General features: G+C 36.9%; 1 protein-coding gene across 1 annotated transcript in view; it reads right to left on the bottom strand.

Annotated features, from left to right (window-relative positions):
- DIPK1A (divergent protein kinase domain 1A) overlaps positions 1-18,672 on the bottom strand; it is a 119,368-nt gene that overhangs the window by 25,325 nt on the left and 75,371 nt on the right. The window contains exon 2 of the mRNA XM_004263027.4: positions 11,299-11,433. Within this exon, the coding sequence (XP_004263075.1) occupies positions 11,299-11,433 (135 nt within the window). The remainder of the gene's footprint in view (positions 1-11,298; positions 11,434-18,672) is intronic.

Raw genomic sequence — 18,672 nt, 5'->3', positions numbered from 1 at the left:
AAGCTATTTCTTCCTCTATTCCCTCTGCCAGTGCCGTGGTTTAAGCTCTCACTGCTTTGTGCCTGGATTACAACCACCACCATAAAACTGGTCTCCCTGCGTGTGATAGTCTCCTATCCAATTCACCCTCTACTACAACCGGTGAAATTCGTCTGAAACATAAATCTGATCACTCACTCCCTGTTTAAAAACTTCTATTGATTCTCTACTACCCTTAATACAACATGAATGGTTTTTTGAATTTTTTTTTTTTTTTTTTTTTTGCAGTACGCGGGCCCCTCACTCTTGTGGCCTCTCCCGTTGCCGAGCACAGGCTCCAGACGCGCAGGCTCAACGGCCATGGCTCACGGGCCTAGCCGCTCCGCGGCATGTGGGATCTTCCCGGACCGGAGCACGAACCCATGTCCCCTGCATCAGCAGGTGGACTTTCAACCACTGCGCCACCAGGGAAGCCCCTGTTTTTTGAATTTGACTCTGCTAACTTGACCTCTATAAACTGCCCCTCATGCACTCTGCTCTAGCCACGCTGTTTCTGGAATGTAGCATTCTTTCATATCTTTGTAGCTTTGCACATGCTTCTTTCTGCCTGCACTGCTCAAAATTCAGTCCAGATACAACCTCTTCCAGAAAGTCTTCTGGAACCTTCTCAGGATGGCTCAATAAAAAAATACATTGCATGGGACATATACTAATAATTATTCGTTGTTTATTGGTAATATTTGGGACATATACTAAAAAACACTCATTATTTTAAATTCAAATTTAACTGGGTATCCTGTTTGGGTTTTTTTCCCCCTAAATCTAGCAACACTACTCCCAGTCTCAATTATGTACTTCTTGTTTATTTTTTCATGTCCTCTCCTAGTCTTTAAGTGTCTTTCAGGGCGGGAACATGCCTTATCTCTGTAACTCCAGGTTCCAGCACAGTGCTAGTAAGCACATAACTAAAATCACGTGGTGTTTTACTGCTGGCTTGTTTCTTCTAAGCTGGCTTTAACCCCTAGTCTCTTTAGTGCTTCTCAGGAACGATGTTCATGGTAACAGTGATGCCACCTGCCTCAGCATCATGGTGAACATGACATGAGACAGTGCAGCCCAGCACGTGAAGGCCACCAGGAATGCTACTATAATTTAACCAGTAAGATTATCCTTGGAATAGGGCTTATGTCTGTTAAGATTTGAAATAAATTTGTTCAGTAAATATTTTTCTGTAAGTTTGCGAAGAAGAAATTGGTAACCTAACTCAAGTTGGCATAAAGGAAGACCATATTTTTAAAGGAAAACGTTAAGCTTGCACTTTTAAAGCAGTATGTTCCAAGTGAACTGGTTCCGTGTATTTTAAAAATATAGGATAACAGCACAAAATGAACCTCTAGAGTCAAGTAATAATTGATCCTGAGCAAATAATAGCTAAGTGAAACCATTAGTTATGTACTGCTATCTAATTGGAAACATGGTTCTAAATATCTTAAATTTAGTATATATATATTTTTAATAAATTTTATTTTATTTATTTATTTTTATTTTTGGCTGCATTGGGTCTTCGTTGCTGTGTGCGGGCTTTCTCTAGTTGTGGCGAGCAGGGGCTACTCTTCGTTGCGGTGCGCGGGCTTCTCATTGCGGTGGCTTCTCTTGCTGTAGAGCACGGGCTCTAGGTGCGCAGGCTTCAGTAGTTGTGGCACCTGGACTCCGTAGTTGTGGCTTGCAGGCTCTGGAGCACAGGCTCAATAGTTGTGGCGCACAGGCTTAGTTGCTCCCCATGGCATGTGGGATCTTCCCAGACCAGGGATCGAACCCGTGTCCCCTGCATTGGCAGATGGATTCTTAACCACTGCACCACCAGGGAAGTCCCCAAATTTAGTATATGTTAAGCTAGTTGTTTTAAGCAACAAATCATTATCTCTAGAAATTAAATCTTAAGAGACTGTAATAAAATCTAGAGGCTCTCTCATCTTTTAATGCTTCCATTTTAAAGCATGTGCTCATATAATAGTCACAAAGGTTCACCAGAATATCACAGAGAGTGATTCTTCTATTATCCAGGTAGAACCTCAGAACAAACACTCTCAATCATGGAGGAACTTGCCAGAAATTTCAATATTAAACAAAGTTGTCCTAAAAAACGTACAGAAGGAAAATTTCTCTCCCTCTCCCACCATTCTTTTTTTTTCTTTTTTAAAGAACCCAGCAAACCACAGAGTCAAACTGTACAAAATTTCTTTATGGTTAGGCACAAAATAGAACTTTGCTGAAATAATGAGTCCATTAGTGATTGCTATGATCAGAGAAAATGTACTGTGAATTATAAAACATATTGTAACTAGCTTGGTGGAAAAAATTTTTTAAAGCACAAATGGAAAAAAAAAAGGATCCTTCTAAGCACATCCAATTAGGCTTAGTTACTGTTGCCCTTAGTTTCAGAGACAGCTGCCTTTAAACAAAGATGAGCAGAACACAGTTCTTATTCCTTATGCTTCCACAAGTTAACCTTGGCTTCCCAGGAACACCACCCCCACTCCATTTCCCCTCTTGGAGTTTTAAAAGCCTATTATGCATTTCACTAGAATCCAGCTCTAAATAATGGATATAACAGTGGAAGGTTTCATACTTTTATTAAAAACTGAAAACAAGAAACTTGAATTGAAATTGCAAGTCAATGTACAAGGTGCAAAATTAATCTCAGTTTTGGCTAGAAGTTAAGAATCCCATTAACTTTAACATCTTTTAACAAAAATGATCCATTGGTTAGAGAAAAACATCTCAGGGCAGTAATACTAATATTCTGTAGTGACTTCCCATGTTGAAGTTATAAGAAATGTACTTGATTACTAAATTAGACTAATTCACACCCAGTACATAATGCATATGAAATACATATTTGATTTGTTCAACATTCTAAGTTTGTTTTTAAAATTTACTGTTAAAAGACAAAAGAGGAAAAGATATTAATTTGCAGGTAGCCAAAAGGTCCAATGACCAAGGCTGTGGTTCACTGGCTACTGATGCATGATTCTGGGAATTCTCAGATCTAATGTTAATCAGCATCTTGCTCTGAGGATAAAAGTGCTAAGGCAAGCTTGGTTGTAATGAGAAGGAGAAAGGTGCTCCTCAGTGTCTTTCCAAATTCTTCCTATTCTGTAAGGTCCTACAGAAGATCTACCTCCTCTATGAAGCCTTTCTCTACTATGCTACCCAAAGTGATTTATCTATTCATTGAAACCTTTCTTAAATTTTTGTAATACAACTATTTGTAGCACAAACTAAATCATTTTAACCGGATGTGATAATCTTCGGATGTGTTGGCTTGGCTAAACTGCAGTTCCCAGCTAATGAAGCAAACAATAATCTAGGTGTTGCTGCATTTTAGAGATGTGTCCATAATCAACTGACTTTAAGAGAGATTATCCCAGATAATCTGGGTGGGCCTGATTCAATTAGTTGAAGGGCCTTAAGAGCATTGCTGAGGCTTCCCTGACGAAGAAGAAATTCTGTTTGTGCATAGCAGCTTTAGCTTAGGCCCAAGAGTTCTAGCCTGTCATTTCGGACTTGCCACAATTGGGTAAGCCAATTTCTTGCAAGAAATCTCTCACTTTAAAAAAAATTGAGATATAATTGACATATAACATTATATTACTTTCGGGTATAGAACATAATGATTCAATATTTGTATATACAGTGTAATAATCACCACAAGAAGTCTAGTTAACATCCATCACCATACATAGTTACAGAATTTTTTTCTTATGAGAACATTTAAGATCTAATCTCTTTGCAACTTTCAAATATACAATACAGTGGTATGAACTATGGTCACCATCTTGTACATTGTGTCCCCATGACTTATTTGCTTTATAACTGGAAGTTTGGTCCTTTTGACCCCCTTCACCCATTTTGCCCACCCTACACCCCCTCCTCTGGCAACCACCGATATGTTCTTTGTATCTATGAGCTGGATTTGTTGTTGTTGTGTTTTAGATTCCACATATAAATGAGATCATGTGGTATTTGTCTTTCTCTGGCTGACTTATATCACCTAGTATAATGCCCTCAAGGTCCACACATGTTGTTAATAAATAATATTAATAAATTTGTACTAATAAATAAAATTTAAAATAATAATCAATCTCTTAATATATATTTTTATTGGCTCTGCTTCTCTGCTTGAAACTTGACTGATACAACTGATCGTATAATGTCATGTATGTATGTGTGTATGTATATGTCTTATTGTCCCAGTCAGAGTCAAAGGCATAAACTTGAAATAATAAGAATAATAATTTATTGAGCACTTACTACGTGTCAAGAATTAAGTGTTGTATTAAGCCTTTTAATACGTGAACTCACAACCACCTGAGAATATTAAAATCCTCATTTTAATCCCAATTTTATAGAGGCTAAATAATTTGCCTAACCTATACAGCTAAGGAATGGCAAACCCAGAACTCAAACCTGAACCTCATTTATTCCAGTGCTTATGCACTTAACTACTGCAATAGACATGACCCATCACACACAGACAGAAAGGTGAAAAGACAGAGACAGAGACATACAGAAAGAAGAAAGCTATGTAAGCTTAGACAGACCATTATTCTTAAACATAAGTAAACTGATTATCACACTCTGTTCTGTTGATCACCTGTCATTCCTAACCTAAACAATGTTCTCACCTTGGAGGTGATGCTCTAAATGGGAGAGCCACAGCAATCTTCTGGGGAAACTTCTGAAGTACAATTGGTTACAGGGGCTACAAATACTAGGGTAGGTGCCCCAAGCCAAGTGAAATCAAGTCAAGGACTTGAGAACCTCCTCTGTATTCAACAGATATGTCAGATACTTTAGCTGCCCAAGAAACTTCTTTGTTTTTCATATTGTGGGATAAAATAAACATTTATTTTAAAACAAAAGAAATAGATATGTCAGAGTATCATTCAGCTTAATTGATTCACTTCCACTTTATCCTCATAAAATCTGTGATGCAGGTAAGGCAGAAATACTTTTCTCACCTGTACAATGGAATTAATAGCAAATCAATGAAATGAAGTCACTTATTCAAAACCATACAATAGACCACAAGAAAGGGTAAGGCTGGTTCTTTGACTCCAGGCTAGTATTTTTTCCAGTAGCCTAACATGATATAGTTGAGTACTCGTAATCAAGAAGTTCCTCATACTTGGTGTACTGTACCATTAATATACAAGGTTTTATAATGTACTGATATGACTAAAGTAATGAGACAGATTTTCATAAGTCACACATGAAACCGGTTGTATTTCCCAAACTTGCTCTGTTCTTTGGGCATTTGCACTCACTGTCCTTTCTCCATACATGCTTTTTGCCCAGATACACAACTGTTTCCTTCTCACCAGGTTTCAATTCAAAATGCCCTCTTCTCAGGGAAGCCTGTCCCAACCACTCTGGTCAAGATAAGATGCCTTTGCCATTCTCTACTAAATACTACTATTATATCCTTTCTCACTGCTCTTCTCGGTACCTGAAGTCATTTATTTGTTTTTATCTTTATTATTCATATTCTGCTACCAGAATATAAGCTCCTCCAGACGTGGACTCTGCTTACTACTGTATCAACAGCACCTAGAATAATGACTAACATGTAGTAAGTGTTCAAGAAATATTTGTTGATCGATGTCTCTTCTAAAATGGACTACACTTTTAATATTATTCCTATGTGATAGTAATTACCGTGAAAATAAATTATTAAAAATGAGAAAAAAACTTGATAAAAGTTAAAAGCTAAGCTGCCAACTTTCAAAGGAAGAAGAAGAAAAGAACCCTCATTGTTAATCTTTAGCAAACAATATTTGTAGGGCTACTTTTGGATCTTCTGTGTCTCTTTATAATCTTCCTTAGTTCACTAAGATGAAATTGACTGAGGATTTTGAAGGAAATCTGTTCAGAGTTTATACACAAGATACTATAATCCTTTGGCACGCATGTTTTTGCTAAATGTGGTTTTGAGATAATGCAGTTTTATATATTTATATCCCAAACTGAAAACAGCCATCTTATTATATGCTCTGTTCAGTTCATTCCACTTAAGAGAACAATCTATGGAGTAATACAGAGGGAGAGAGACAATCAGACTCCACATTTCAAACCAGGAATTACTAGGACCAGAACAAGTAAGCATGGATATTGCCATAATTTATGAAAAGGCCAGACAATTACTTAGCAGCTATTGTAAAACTGCAATCCGGGACAAGCAAATTTACAAGGAACTGTGTTTCAAGCCAGTAAGGGCTGATTCAGACTTTAAAAAAGAGGTATAGTCTGTGTAATATAAAACTTACATAAATATATATAGCCATGGTTTTTCCTCTAAACATCCCTGCTTCTAGAATTTGCATGAATGTTTTCCTATTCTTTTACTTTCAATCTATCTGCATCTTTATATTTTAGATGTGTATCTTATAAATATCATATAGTTGTTTTTAAATTTTAACACAGTCTGACAATCTTGGTCTTTTTTTTTTTTTTTTTACAATCTTTGTCTTTTAACTGAAGCATTTGGTCCCTTTACATTTAATGTAATTACCAACATATTTGGGTTTAGATATACTACAGTCAGTGCCGTGTTAAGCCACCCATATTTCCTCTAGAAATGGAACACTCATTCCCTCAGCTGCTGAGCATATAGGCAGTCAACAGCTCTCAGCTGAATCTTTCTTTGGGACTTGGCCTCAGCTGGAATACAGCCTTACCCAAAGTCATATCCCCTTTAGGGAGGGTGGGAGAGGATGGAAAACTGTATACAATGACTGGTCAGTGACGGGGGTATAAAGGCCTGGACCTTTGCAAGGCCATCCCAACCCCAGGTTCCCTGTAGAATCAACTGATGCTTTTATTACTACTGCACTGCAGTTTAAACTTCTCATTCTGGTCTATCTTCCTTCCTCACTCCCCCACAGATGTTAACCTCAAAAGCCCATCCCAATAAACTTCCTTCAGGTAAATCTCAGTCTCTGAGTCTGTTTCCCAGGGAATTCAATTTGTGACATCTATCACCTTATTATGTGTTTTCTACTTCTTCTGCCTGTTATGTTTCTTTTTCTTTATTGCCTTCTTTAGGACTGAGTGTTCTTTTATTATTTATTCCATTTTTCCTATATTAGTTTGGAAATGATACACTCTTTTTCTATTCCATAGGCTATCCTAGAAATAACAAATACATAGTTGAATTAGCATGTCTAAAGTTAATTGATTAATACTTTTCCCCTACTCTGCAATATGATAAGGATTTTAAACATTTTAGCTCCTTTTACCCTTTTCCCAATTTATATGTAATTGTTATTCTAGGTACCTCATGTAAGTGCACACATACAACATTTGTCCTTTTGCATCTAGCTTATATCATTTAGCATAGTATTTTCGAGGTTCCTCCACATTGTGGTATGCATCAGAATTTCATTCTTTTTAAAGGTTGAATAATATTCCATTGTATGTATATATCACATTTTGTTTATGCATTCATCTGTTAATGGACATTAGAGAATTTCCACCTTTTGGCTACTGTGAATAATGCTGCTATGAACATTGGTGTGCAAGTATCTGTTTAAGTCCCTGCTTTCATTTCTTTTGAGTACATACCTAGAAGTGGAATTACTGGTAATTCTATATTTAACTTTTTGAAGAACTTCCATATTATCTTCCTGATTCTTTTAAATACATTTCAATTCCCTGTTGAAATTATCCATTGTTTTATTTATATTCTCTACGTATTTTCCTACTTACTTGAACATGAACATAGTTATTTTAAAATCCTTTTAGGATGACACCAATATCTAGGTCATCTGTGGATCTGCTTCTATTGTCCATGTTTATTTCTTGGTTTTCAGTCATGTCATCTTGTCTTTTGGCATGCTCTGTAATTGTCTACATAATGCCTCCAGAGAGGATTTCCCTTCCCTCTAGTAGGCAGATATAATGGTAGCTGATTGCCTTAATCCAATGAGGGGCTGTGCTGAGTGCAGGCTGAATTGTACCTCTGGTAAAGGTCAATCTATTTTTGACTCATCTCTATTCCAAGAGCATAGCCCTCCAGGATTTTTAACTGAGAGCTTGGGAATTCATTGAAGTTTCTCCCCCTGGAAGGTTCATAACTCTAGTCTGTATCTTGTGAGACTGCCAAAACGTCTGCTTTTCAAAGGCTTTCCAATGAGATTTTTCTAGCCTCCCACTCTGTAAAGCCCCAGGATTTGGCAAATATCCCAACAGGATAACTGGCTTTATGTGAGGCTCCCTTAGTTTTCTATAAAAGCTTGCTGGTTTCTTATCCCCAGCAGCAGCACTCTCCCAGTATACAGTCCTGGTTCTCAGAACCCTGCTCATGCCCAGCATCAGCAAATTCCTCAAGCGAAAAAGAAGCTACAAAGTCAGCTTGCCTCTCTGAGGTTCTTTTAGCTCACCTTCACTCTTGGTGTTCAGTCCTTTGGAATCTCAGCCCAAAGCATGGTGAACCAGGGTCCCACTCTTGGTAGAAAATGGACTATATTTTTATCTTCCTAGCCCCATAAGACTGTATTTCAGGTCATACATTTCCAGGCAAACACAGCCACAAAATCTAGGCTCACCTCTTTTAAATCTTATCCTCTCCCAGATCTTGATCAAGTAATTCCTCACTATCTTGTTAGCTCTTTGAAGCTTTAACATATACTTTAAAAATATTTTCTCTGCCTGCTTTTTAGTTCTAATCATACAATTCCTATGCCATATCAGTACTATCTTAGTACTACTGGTCTTAGTACTACTAGTTGTGGTAAGTTTTAAGAACATAATTCCCAAATGCAGAGAAACTACAATTTTTTTTAAAGCCAGTCTTAGGAAAAAGGATATATTTTAGGCTCAGAAAACATTTTCATTATTTTCAAGTTTTAGAATGATAACCATTAAATTATGCTAGAATTATATTCTGCTTCCATTCTTTATCAATTAAAGTGAACTTAAAGGAAAATAATATGGTACTTCAACTATAATTCACCCATAACAGAATATGTACCAATATATGCCTAACATTTTAAAGGCTATAGTATTAAAACAGATAAAACCATGTCTATTTCATTTGGGCTTAATCTCTAGAACAGTACTTCTAACATAACCAGATGATGTTAATAAGTCTTCCTGGGAGGGCTGCAGTGGAGATGGATTTTTTTCCTAATCAAGTATATTTGCTTTCTCTGGAGATGCAGAATGCACACTAGAATATTAAAGATCCTGAGAAGTCCCCAGTAAAGTCAGTTATTTATATTTGTTTAACCTTCTGTTTTCAAATACATCTGATCACGGAATACACTTTAATGTGTACACTTTAATGTGTGAGAAAGGTGACCTAAAAAAAAAAAGGAAATAAACATTTCAAATAGTTTTGGTTATTTATATGTTATAGTTGATTATATAACTTCTTTCTTCTTCATTGAAGGTGAGCTGGTGAGTTTTGTGGGGGATTTTGTTAGCTTCATTAATCTATAACTTCCTTTATCAGTCTTTTCTGACATTGGGTAGCAGAAAGAGCATGAGCTTTCTATAGAGACAGAACTAGGATCAAATTCTGGCTCCACCATCACAGGCAAATTCTTCTGCTAGCCATATTTCTTTATTTGTAAAGTGGGCTTGGGGGGCTTTCACAGTATTATTTTAAGTACTAATGACCATGTAAAGTACCCAGTGTATTGTCTGGCTCCAGAGGCTCCTCCTAGTAAAATTCCTCAAGGATCTGGAATGGCCCATTGGAATGAATATAAGATTGACATCTTTCAACCCTCCTTGATTTGGGACTCTTCTTTGTTAATTAATTCCCTTGCTTCTTATATTAGTAATTTCTCCCCTGCCTAGTTAAGAGGCTGTAATACTCCTGGGGAATAATGGTTTTTTGTTTTTGCTGTTGTTTTTTTAAATTTTTTATCCTGACTGAGTAGCCGGAATTAAATTGATTTTTATTTTCTTAGAACTTTGGAAAGGTTCAGCTCTCCCTGTCTTATGGGGAGACATTTGCTACTGTAATATTTATTTTACCTTACTGTAATTATTCATTTTCTTCCCTGCTAGACTCTAAGTTCGTAAGGTCAGGATATCTTCTTCCTTGCTAAATGCACACCCCTAGCACCACTGGCCTAGTTAAAGAGTAACCACTCAATAATTATAGAATTGTTAACAAGTTATAATAATTGGGATCCCAACCACTATTATATCAGAAATATAATTCTCAGATGAAATGTTTTAATATTATTTATATAGAAGATATCAGCAGAAAACAAGGAGTTAAATTTACTTATCCTGGATTTTCTAGAAATCTTAAACTGATAGAGCGATTTTCCTGAGATACATCCAGTAATTAGGATAGAAATTAAATAACAAATACACTTACATGCTTTTTAGGTAAATTTTCAGTATTCGAGAATGACTCCATTTATTCAAAAGATGTGTTCCAGAAAGGTTGCCTGCAAATAACACTCTCATACTATAAATATTTAAAAACCCATCTGACTGGGCTTCCCTGGTGACGCAGTGGTTGAGAATCCGCCTGCCAATGCAGGGGACACGGGTTCAATCCCTGGTCTGGGAGGATCTTACATGCTGCAGAGCAACTAAGCCCGTGTGCCACAACTACTGAAGCCCGTACGCCTAGAGCCCGGGCTGGGCAACAAAGAGAAGCCACCACAATGAGAAGCCCACGCACCGCAAGGAAGAGTAGACCCTGCTCGCCACAACTAGAGAAAGCCCGCGCACAGCAACAAAGACCCAACACAGCCAAAAATAAATAATTTATTTTTTTAAAAAACCCATCTGATTACAGTAAACTAAACTTCAAGTATATTTGAAAAACAAAAATCCCTCTTTGTAATAAGGATGCTTTCACACTAGTCTGTATCACATATTCAGATTTCTGAATACTGGATTTTTCAAAGTGGGGAACAGTCCTACTAACTTGGTCATATCAAAATGCTAAGAAGTTCAGCACAACTCAAAATCAAATTAACTTTGACTTTTTGAAAAAAATTTTTAGCATGTTTATAGTAGTAAATATAATGTGTTATTAATATAGGTTTTTTAATGTGTTATTAAATTTAGAATGGATAAACAACAAGGTCCTACTGTATAGCACAGGGAACTATATCCAATCTCCCAGGATAAGCCATAATGGAAAAGAATATAAAAAAAAGAATGTCTCTATGTGTATAACTGAGTCACTGTGCTGTACAGCAGAGATTGGCACAACATTGTAAATCAACTGTACTTCAATTAACAATAGGTTTTTCCACATACTAGAAAATAAAAAATACTTACTATTATTTTCTTACAGTCCTTTCCTCTGCATAGTTCTGTATACGTAGAGTATTGCACATATATAATCCAGCTTCCAACAAAAACCACCAACCAGGAAAAGAAAAGATATTTCATTCGCACATATGAGAAGCGAGCCTGTAAGTAAAAGAGCACATAACAATCATTCATTCAGCACCAAGTCAGCATTCACTGTCCTAGAACATGACTTTTCCCCCTTTCTTGGAAGAACTCAATATATATTCTAGGCTTTCATATGGCAATTCTCCTAGAATAAAGTGTACTTTCACTTAGTCCAAACACAACTGGTCTTAGAAAAGGAAGCTCCTTGGTCTTGCCAAGGAAAAGGGAACAAAATACCCTTTAAAATGTATAACCTTTCAAATACCACCAGCATCCAAACCTACTCATTAAGCACGAGCACGTGCACCATGCTACCCTGGGCACCCAGTAAGATCAGGTAAAGAAAGACACAATTCCCACTTACTACAAGCTTACAGAAGAGTGTTTCAAATAAGAATCTTAAAGTTCTTCATGAATAAGCATGGTAAAATAATTGTGTTTTAAGAAATAAGAACAGAGAATTTGGCTACTTGTCTAATGTCTCACAGTGAGGTACAACCAGAGTAAGAAATTATTCACATTGATTCCTATTTCCCTGCTGTATTCACCAATGCTTTCTGTTCCTCCCATTCAACTAATCAAATGCTTCACCTAACAGATATTCTGGAAACTTAAGGCGAAAGTTACAACTATTAAAGGAGAAGAAAGGTTAAGATATATAAAGAATAAAATACGCTCTGCATGTCAGTCTGTAAGGCTGCACAACAGGATCCTCTTTGCACTGTTTTGCTCTCAGTGCTCTGGTATCTAATTGTGACTCGGGTCAGTTAGTGCTTTTTCTCCATCAACCACATATCAAACAGTTTAATCTTCAAAATGTCAGCTAGTCAAGATAATTTGATATTTATTTTTTGAGTCTGGAACGCCAGTGGTCTGGTTTTATAAACAACTGAATTTAGGACTATGGGGAGAATTGAGCAAAATAAAGATACGTAAACAAACAACGAAAGGCTAGTTTTGCTTTTACAATCACAAGTCAGTTTCTCACACTGGGCAACAGTAAGATACTGTGAGCATGCAAAGAAAGCAGAAAGAGATGAAAGAGACGTAAATGCATCTGCAGAAGATAATGAGTGCAGAGGAAAAAGAGACTCAGGAAATACTGAATTCTGTTGGCTTTATTTGAGGTTTAGATATCGGTCTCTGTGAGGTTAACAGATGGTGAATCCCAGTACCAAAAGGCTTGAGTACAACGAATTCACAATTACATGATAGGTCTTTGAGCTTTATTATTAAAATATTTTTTAAAATGCCTTTAATGCAAGTTATTTTTGTATAGCTCTAAATGAATTCAGTAAAAAGAAAGTTCATATAGAATTCCAAATTAAATCACATAAATGACAATGGGGTTTACACAAAGGGGTTTGTTTGAAAGACATTTAAGATTACTTGGCCCTGATAAGAGGTCTAGTCATCAGAGAGAAATTGATATGTATTAGTATTATGAAGCTTAAATATGATTAAATGACATAATGCCTATAGAACATAAGCACATTGCAAGGCACATAGAAAATACTCAACAAATAGCAAAATCAATTTGCAAAGGCACTGAACAAAAAGCCAATAATGCTGTCATTATGGTTTGGCCATCACCTTCTTTTTGGGCTTGCCAAAAAGAAAACTGAATCTGAATCTGATTAAGCCTTACCAGTTTACAGGAAATACAGGAGACAGAGGAATATAAGTGACAGTTAAGTAAGTGACACTATTAGGATACAATCAGCAAACTCTAGGCTGTGGGAAGTGCTGCAGTACAAACAACCCAGTTCTTCAACAAATAAAATACAAAGGAGAAAATAGAGAGAAGATGGGAAAACCAAAGATCAAAAAATACATAAGAAATACTGCATATTAAATAATCACAACCTGTGGATCTTTTCTGAGTCCTGATTCAAATGTAAAACTGTAAAAGAAAATGACATTTATGAGACAATTGAAACTTGAAGACTGACAGGATACCTGACGTCGTTAAGGAATTATTTTAATTTTTCTGGTGTAATAATGTAATGTTTAAAGAAAAGAGACCTTATCTTTTAGAGATAGACATCGAAATATTTATGAGTGAAATAATATCTGGTATTTGCCTCAAAATAATATGGGGAGGGAAAAGTAGGTAGGGTATTATTAAAACAAAACTGGCCGTGAGTTGGTAACTGTTCAAGCTGGGTGACAGTTACATGCCTTCTTTTGTACATGTTTTTCTCTACTTTTTTAACATTTTTTTTATGTTGTGCAATAAGGAATACTTCCACACCAAGACACCCCCTTCCCACACATTCATTCAGCAACTATTTATTGTCTACTAAGTGTCAGATGCTGCCTTAGGCACTTTTAGAACATCTCCAGTTAAAGGGACAAACAAGTTATAAATCTACCATACAAGTACCCTTAACACAGTTAAGAGGGTTCTTTGAACAGCTATAGCATGGCATGATTTTACTTTTAGAAGTTCAATCTTTTTTTTTTTTTTTTTTGGCCACTAGAGAAAGATTATTTAATAAAAGATGATGAGACAACTGTTAAACATTTGGAAATAGCATATTTAAATACCTAAAACATATCTTATATCAAAATAAATTCCACATGAGGGACTTCCCTGGTGGGGCAGTGGTTAAGAATCCACCTGCCACAACCTGCCAAGACTGAACCAGGAAGAAATAGAAAATATGAACAGACCAATCACAAGCACTGAAATTGAGACTGTCATTAAAAATCTTCCAACAAACAAAAGCCCAGGACCAGATGGCTTCACAGGCGAATTCTATCAAACATTTAGAGAAGAGCTAACATCTATCCTTCTCAAACTCTTCCAAAATACAGAAGAGGGAGGAACACTCCCAAACTCATTATACGAGGCCACCATCACCCTGATACAAAAACCAGACATGGATGTCACAAAGAAAGAAACCTACAGGTCAATATCACTGATGAGCACAGATGCAAAAATCCTAAACAAAATACTGGCAAACAGAATCCAACAGCACATTAAAAGGATCATACACCATGATCAAGTGGGGTTTATTCCAGGAATTCAAGGATTCTTCAATATACGCAGATCAATCAACGTGATACACTGTATTAACAAACTGAAGGAGAAAAACCATATGATCATCTCAGTAGATGCAGAGAAAGCTTTTGACAAAATTCAACACCCATTTATGATAAAAACCCTGCAGAAAGTAGGCATAGAGGAAACTTTCCTCAACATAATAAAGGCCATATATGACAAACCCACAGCCAACATCGTCCTCAATGGTGAAAAACTGAAAGCATTTCCACTAAGATCAGGAACAAGACAAGGTTGCCCACTCTCACCACTATTATTCAACATAGTTTTGGAAGTTTTAGCCACAGCAATCAGAGAAGAAAAGGAAATAAAAGGAATCCAAATTGGAAAAGAAGAGGTAAAGCTGTCACTGTTTGCAGATGACATGATCCTATACATAGAGAATCCTAAAGATGCTACCAGAAAACTACTAGAGCTAATCAATGAATTTGGTAAAGTAGCAGGATACAAAATTAATGTACAGAAATCTCTTGCATTCCTCTACACTAATGATGAAAAATCTGAAAGTGAAATAAAGAAAACACCCCCATTTACCATTGCAACAAAAATAATAAAATATCTAGGAATAAACCTACCTAAGGAGACAAACGACCTGTATGCAGAAAATTATAAGACACTGATGAAAGAAATTAAAGATGATACAAATAAATGGAGAGATATACCATGTTCTTGTATTGGAAGAATCAACATTGTGAAAATGACTCTAATACCCAAAGCAATCTACAGATTCAATGCAATCACTATCAAACTACCACTGGCATTTTTCACAGAACTAGAGCAAAAAATTTCACAATTTGTGTGGAAACACAAAAGACCCCGAATAGTCAAAGCAATCTTGAGAAGGAAAAATGGAGCTGGAGGAATCAGGCTCCTGGACTTCACTCTATATTACAAAGCTACAGTAATCAAGACAGTATGGTACTGGCACAAAAACAGAAAGATAGATCAATGGAACAGGATAGAAAGCCCAGAGATAAACCCACACACATATGATCACCTTATCTTTGATAAAGGAGGCAGGAATGTACAGTGGAGAAAGGACAGCCTCTTCAATAAGTGGTGCTGGGAAAACTGGACAGGTACATGTAAAACTATGAGATTAGATCACTCCCTAACACCATACATAAAAATAAACTCAAAATGGATTAAAGACCTAAATATAAGGCCAGAAACTATCAAACTCTTAGAGGAAAACATAGGCAGAACACTCTATGACATAAATCACAGCAAGATCCTTTTTGACCCACCTCCTAGAGAAATGGAAATAAAAACAAAAATAAACCAATGGGACCTAATGAAACTTTAAAGCTTTTGCACAGCAAAGGAAACCATAAAGAAGACCAAAAGACAACCCTCAGAATGGGAGAAAATATTTGCAAATGAAGCAACTGACAAAGGATTAATCTCCAAACTTTACAAGCAGCTCATGCAGCTGAATAACAAAAAAACAAAAACCCAAACCAAAAATGGGTAGAAGACCTAAATAGACATTTCTCCAAAGAAGATATACAGACTGCCAACAAACACATGAAAGAATGCTCAACATCATTAATCATTAGAGAAATGCAAATCAAAACTACAATGAGATATCATCTCACACCAGTCAGAATGGCCATCATCAAAAAATCTAGAAACAATAAATGCTGGAGAGAGTGTGGAGAAAAGGGAACCCTCTTGCACTGCTAGTGGGAATGTGAATTGGTACAGCCACTATGGAGAACAGTATGAAGGTTCCTTAAAAAACTACAAATAGAACTACCATATGATCCAGCAATCCCACTACTGGGCATATACCCTGAGAAAACCATAATTCAAAAAGAGTCATGTACCACAATGTTCATTGCAGCTCTATTTACAATAGCCATGAGATGGAAACAACCTAAGTGTCCGTCATCGGATGAATGGATAAAGAAGATGTGGTACATATATACAATGGAATATTACTCAGCCATAAAAAGAAACAAAATTGAGCTACTTGTAATGAGGTGGATGGACCTAGAGTCTGTCATACAGAGTGAAGTAAGTCAGAAAGAGAAAGACAAATACCGTATGCTAACATATATATATGGAATTTAAGAAAAAAAATGTCACAAAGAACCTAGGGGTAAGACAGGAATAAAGACACAGACCTACTAGAGAATGGACTTGAGGATATGGGGAGGGGGAAGGGTAAGCTGTGACAAAGCGAGAGAGTGGCATGGACATATATACACTACCAAACGTAAAATAGATAGCTAGTGGGAAGCAGCCGCATAGCACAGGGAGATCAGCTCCGTGCTTTCTGACCACCTAGAGGGGTGGGATAGGGAGGGTGGGAGGGAGGGAGGGAGGCGCAAGAGGGAAGAGATATAGGAACATATGTATAACTGATTCACTTTGATATAAAGCAGAAACTAGCACACCATTGTAAAGCAACTTTACTCCAATAAAGATGTAAAAAAAAAAAATCCGCCTGCCAATGCAGGGGACATGGGTTCGAGCCCTGGTCCGGGAAGATCCCACATGCTGCGGAGCAACTAAGCCCGTGTGTCACAAATACCGAACCTGCGCTCTAGAGACTGCGAACCACAACTACTGAGCCCATGCACCGCAACTACTGCAACCCGCGTGCCTAGAGCCATGCTCCACAACAAAGAGAAGCCACCACAACGAGAAGCCCGCACACTGCAACAAAGAGTAGCCCCCGCTCGCCGCAACTAGAGAAAGCCCATGCACAGCAACAAAGACCCAACACAGCCAATAAATAAATAAATTTATTAAAAAAATAATAAATTCCACATGAAACTGATGGACATGTAAAATCTGAAATAATATAATACAAATGTAGGAATCAAGAAGTTACTGAATAAAATTATTGAAACCATTTTATTTTAGGAAAGCTAAAAGAAAACCCAATCTTTTTTTTTTTTAAACCAACTTTGTGATTTTTATTTATGGCCAACAACTATATACTCCTAGATATCACTAAACTGTGTACGATTAGAAACACAGCATTGTAGAAGAGCAGACATCAGAATTAAACAGCAGACTTAAGGAAATATCAATCTTCCATTATTTTGTCCATTTTTCTTTACGTGCACAAAGAAGCATGAATGCAATTTGAAATCTTTTAATGGCAATAAAGTTACAATCACCCACCTGCGTGACAAGTCCAACCCTATATTAACACTGAGATAGGGTTTTAAAAGAAGATTAATTTCAATTCATTCAGTAAAAAGTCAAGGAAGACCTTAAAATGCAATACAATGTAAAAGAACATTTTCTTTTTTTCTTCCTGCCTTGCTCCACAGCAGGTAGAAGTCGCAGAGCAAAGGAAACAACACAGACCTGGTGAGTAGGGTTCTCTCTTAGTGTTCAGAATTTGGTCCTGTCTTACCTTCTTCTTGACACCTACCTCAAGAAGCCTAGTAATGTCAACTACCCTCTACCATCAATGATTTCTATTAGCTTTCAAATGCATATTGAGCTTAATAGATGCCGGCAACTAAGACTTATGTATTTCTCCCTCCTGCAGAGGCAGTTTAATAAAACTTGGAATCATTTTGCTTTTCTCTCAAATAGCTACGTTAAATTTTTTCCCTGGCATATGTTTAAATGGAAAAACACCCTGTAAACTGGCTTGCCCGCTGAGTGTTCATCATGACACAGAATGTCAAAAATTTTGGAGAGGAAGTTGAATTAATGACGTTCCCAGCAGGGCACTGGGCATCACCTGTTGCACATATAATGACAAAAGGAGTGAAACACGTTTTTATTCCAGCATGCCACGGAACTTACCGTGATTTGAGAGTAACACAAAATAGTATAAGGACCTTCATGTGTTCTTTTTTTTTTTAACATCTTTATTGGAGTATAATTGCTTTACAATGTTGTGTTAGTTTCTGCTGTATAACAAAGTGAATCAGCTATACTTATACATATATCCCCTCCCTTTTGCATCTCCCTCCCACCCTCTCTATCCCACCCCTCTAGGTGGTCACAAAGCACGGAGCTGATCTCCCTGTGCTATGCAGCTGCTTCCCACTAGCTATCTATTTTACATTTGGTAGTGTGTATATGTCAATGCTACTCTCTCACTTCGTCCCAGGTTACCCTTCCCCCTCCCCGTGTCCTCAAGTTCATTCTCTACGTCTGTGCCTTTATTCCTGCCTGCACCTAGGCTCACCAGAACCATTTTTCTTTTTAGA

This window comes from Orcinus orca, chromosome 1, assembly GCF_937001465.1.
Source record: "Orcinus orca chromosome 1, mOrcOrc1.1, whole genome shotgun sequence".
NCBI classification, from domain to species: Eukaryota; Metazoa; Chordata; class Mammalia; order Artiodactyla; family Delphinidae; genus Orcinus; species Orcinus orca.
The sequence above is the reverse complement of the archived record's forward strand: the minus strand, read 5'-3'. Positions and strand labels throughout refer to the sequence as shown.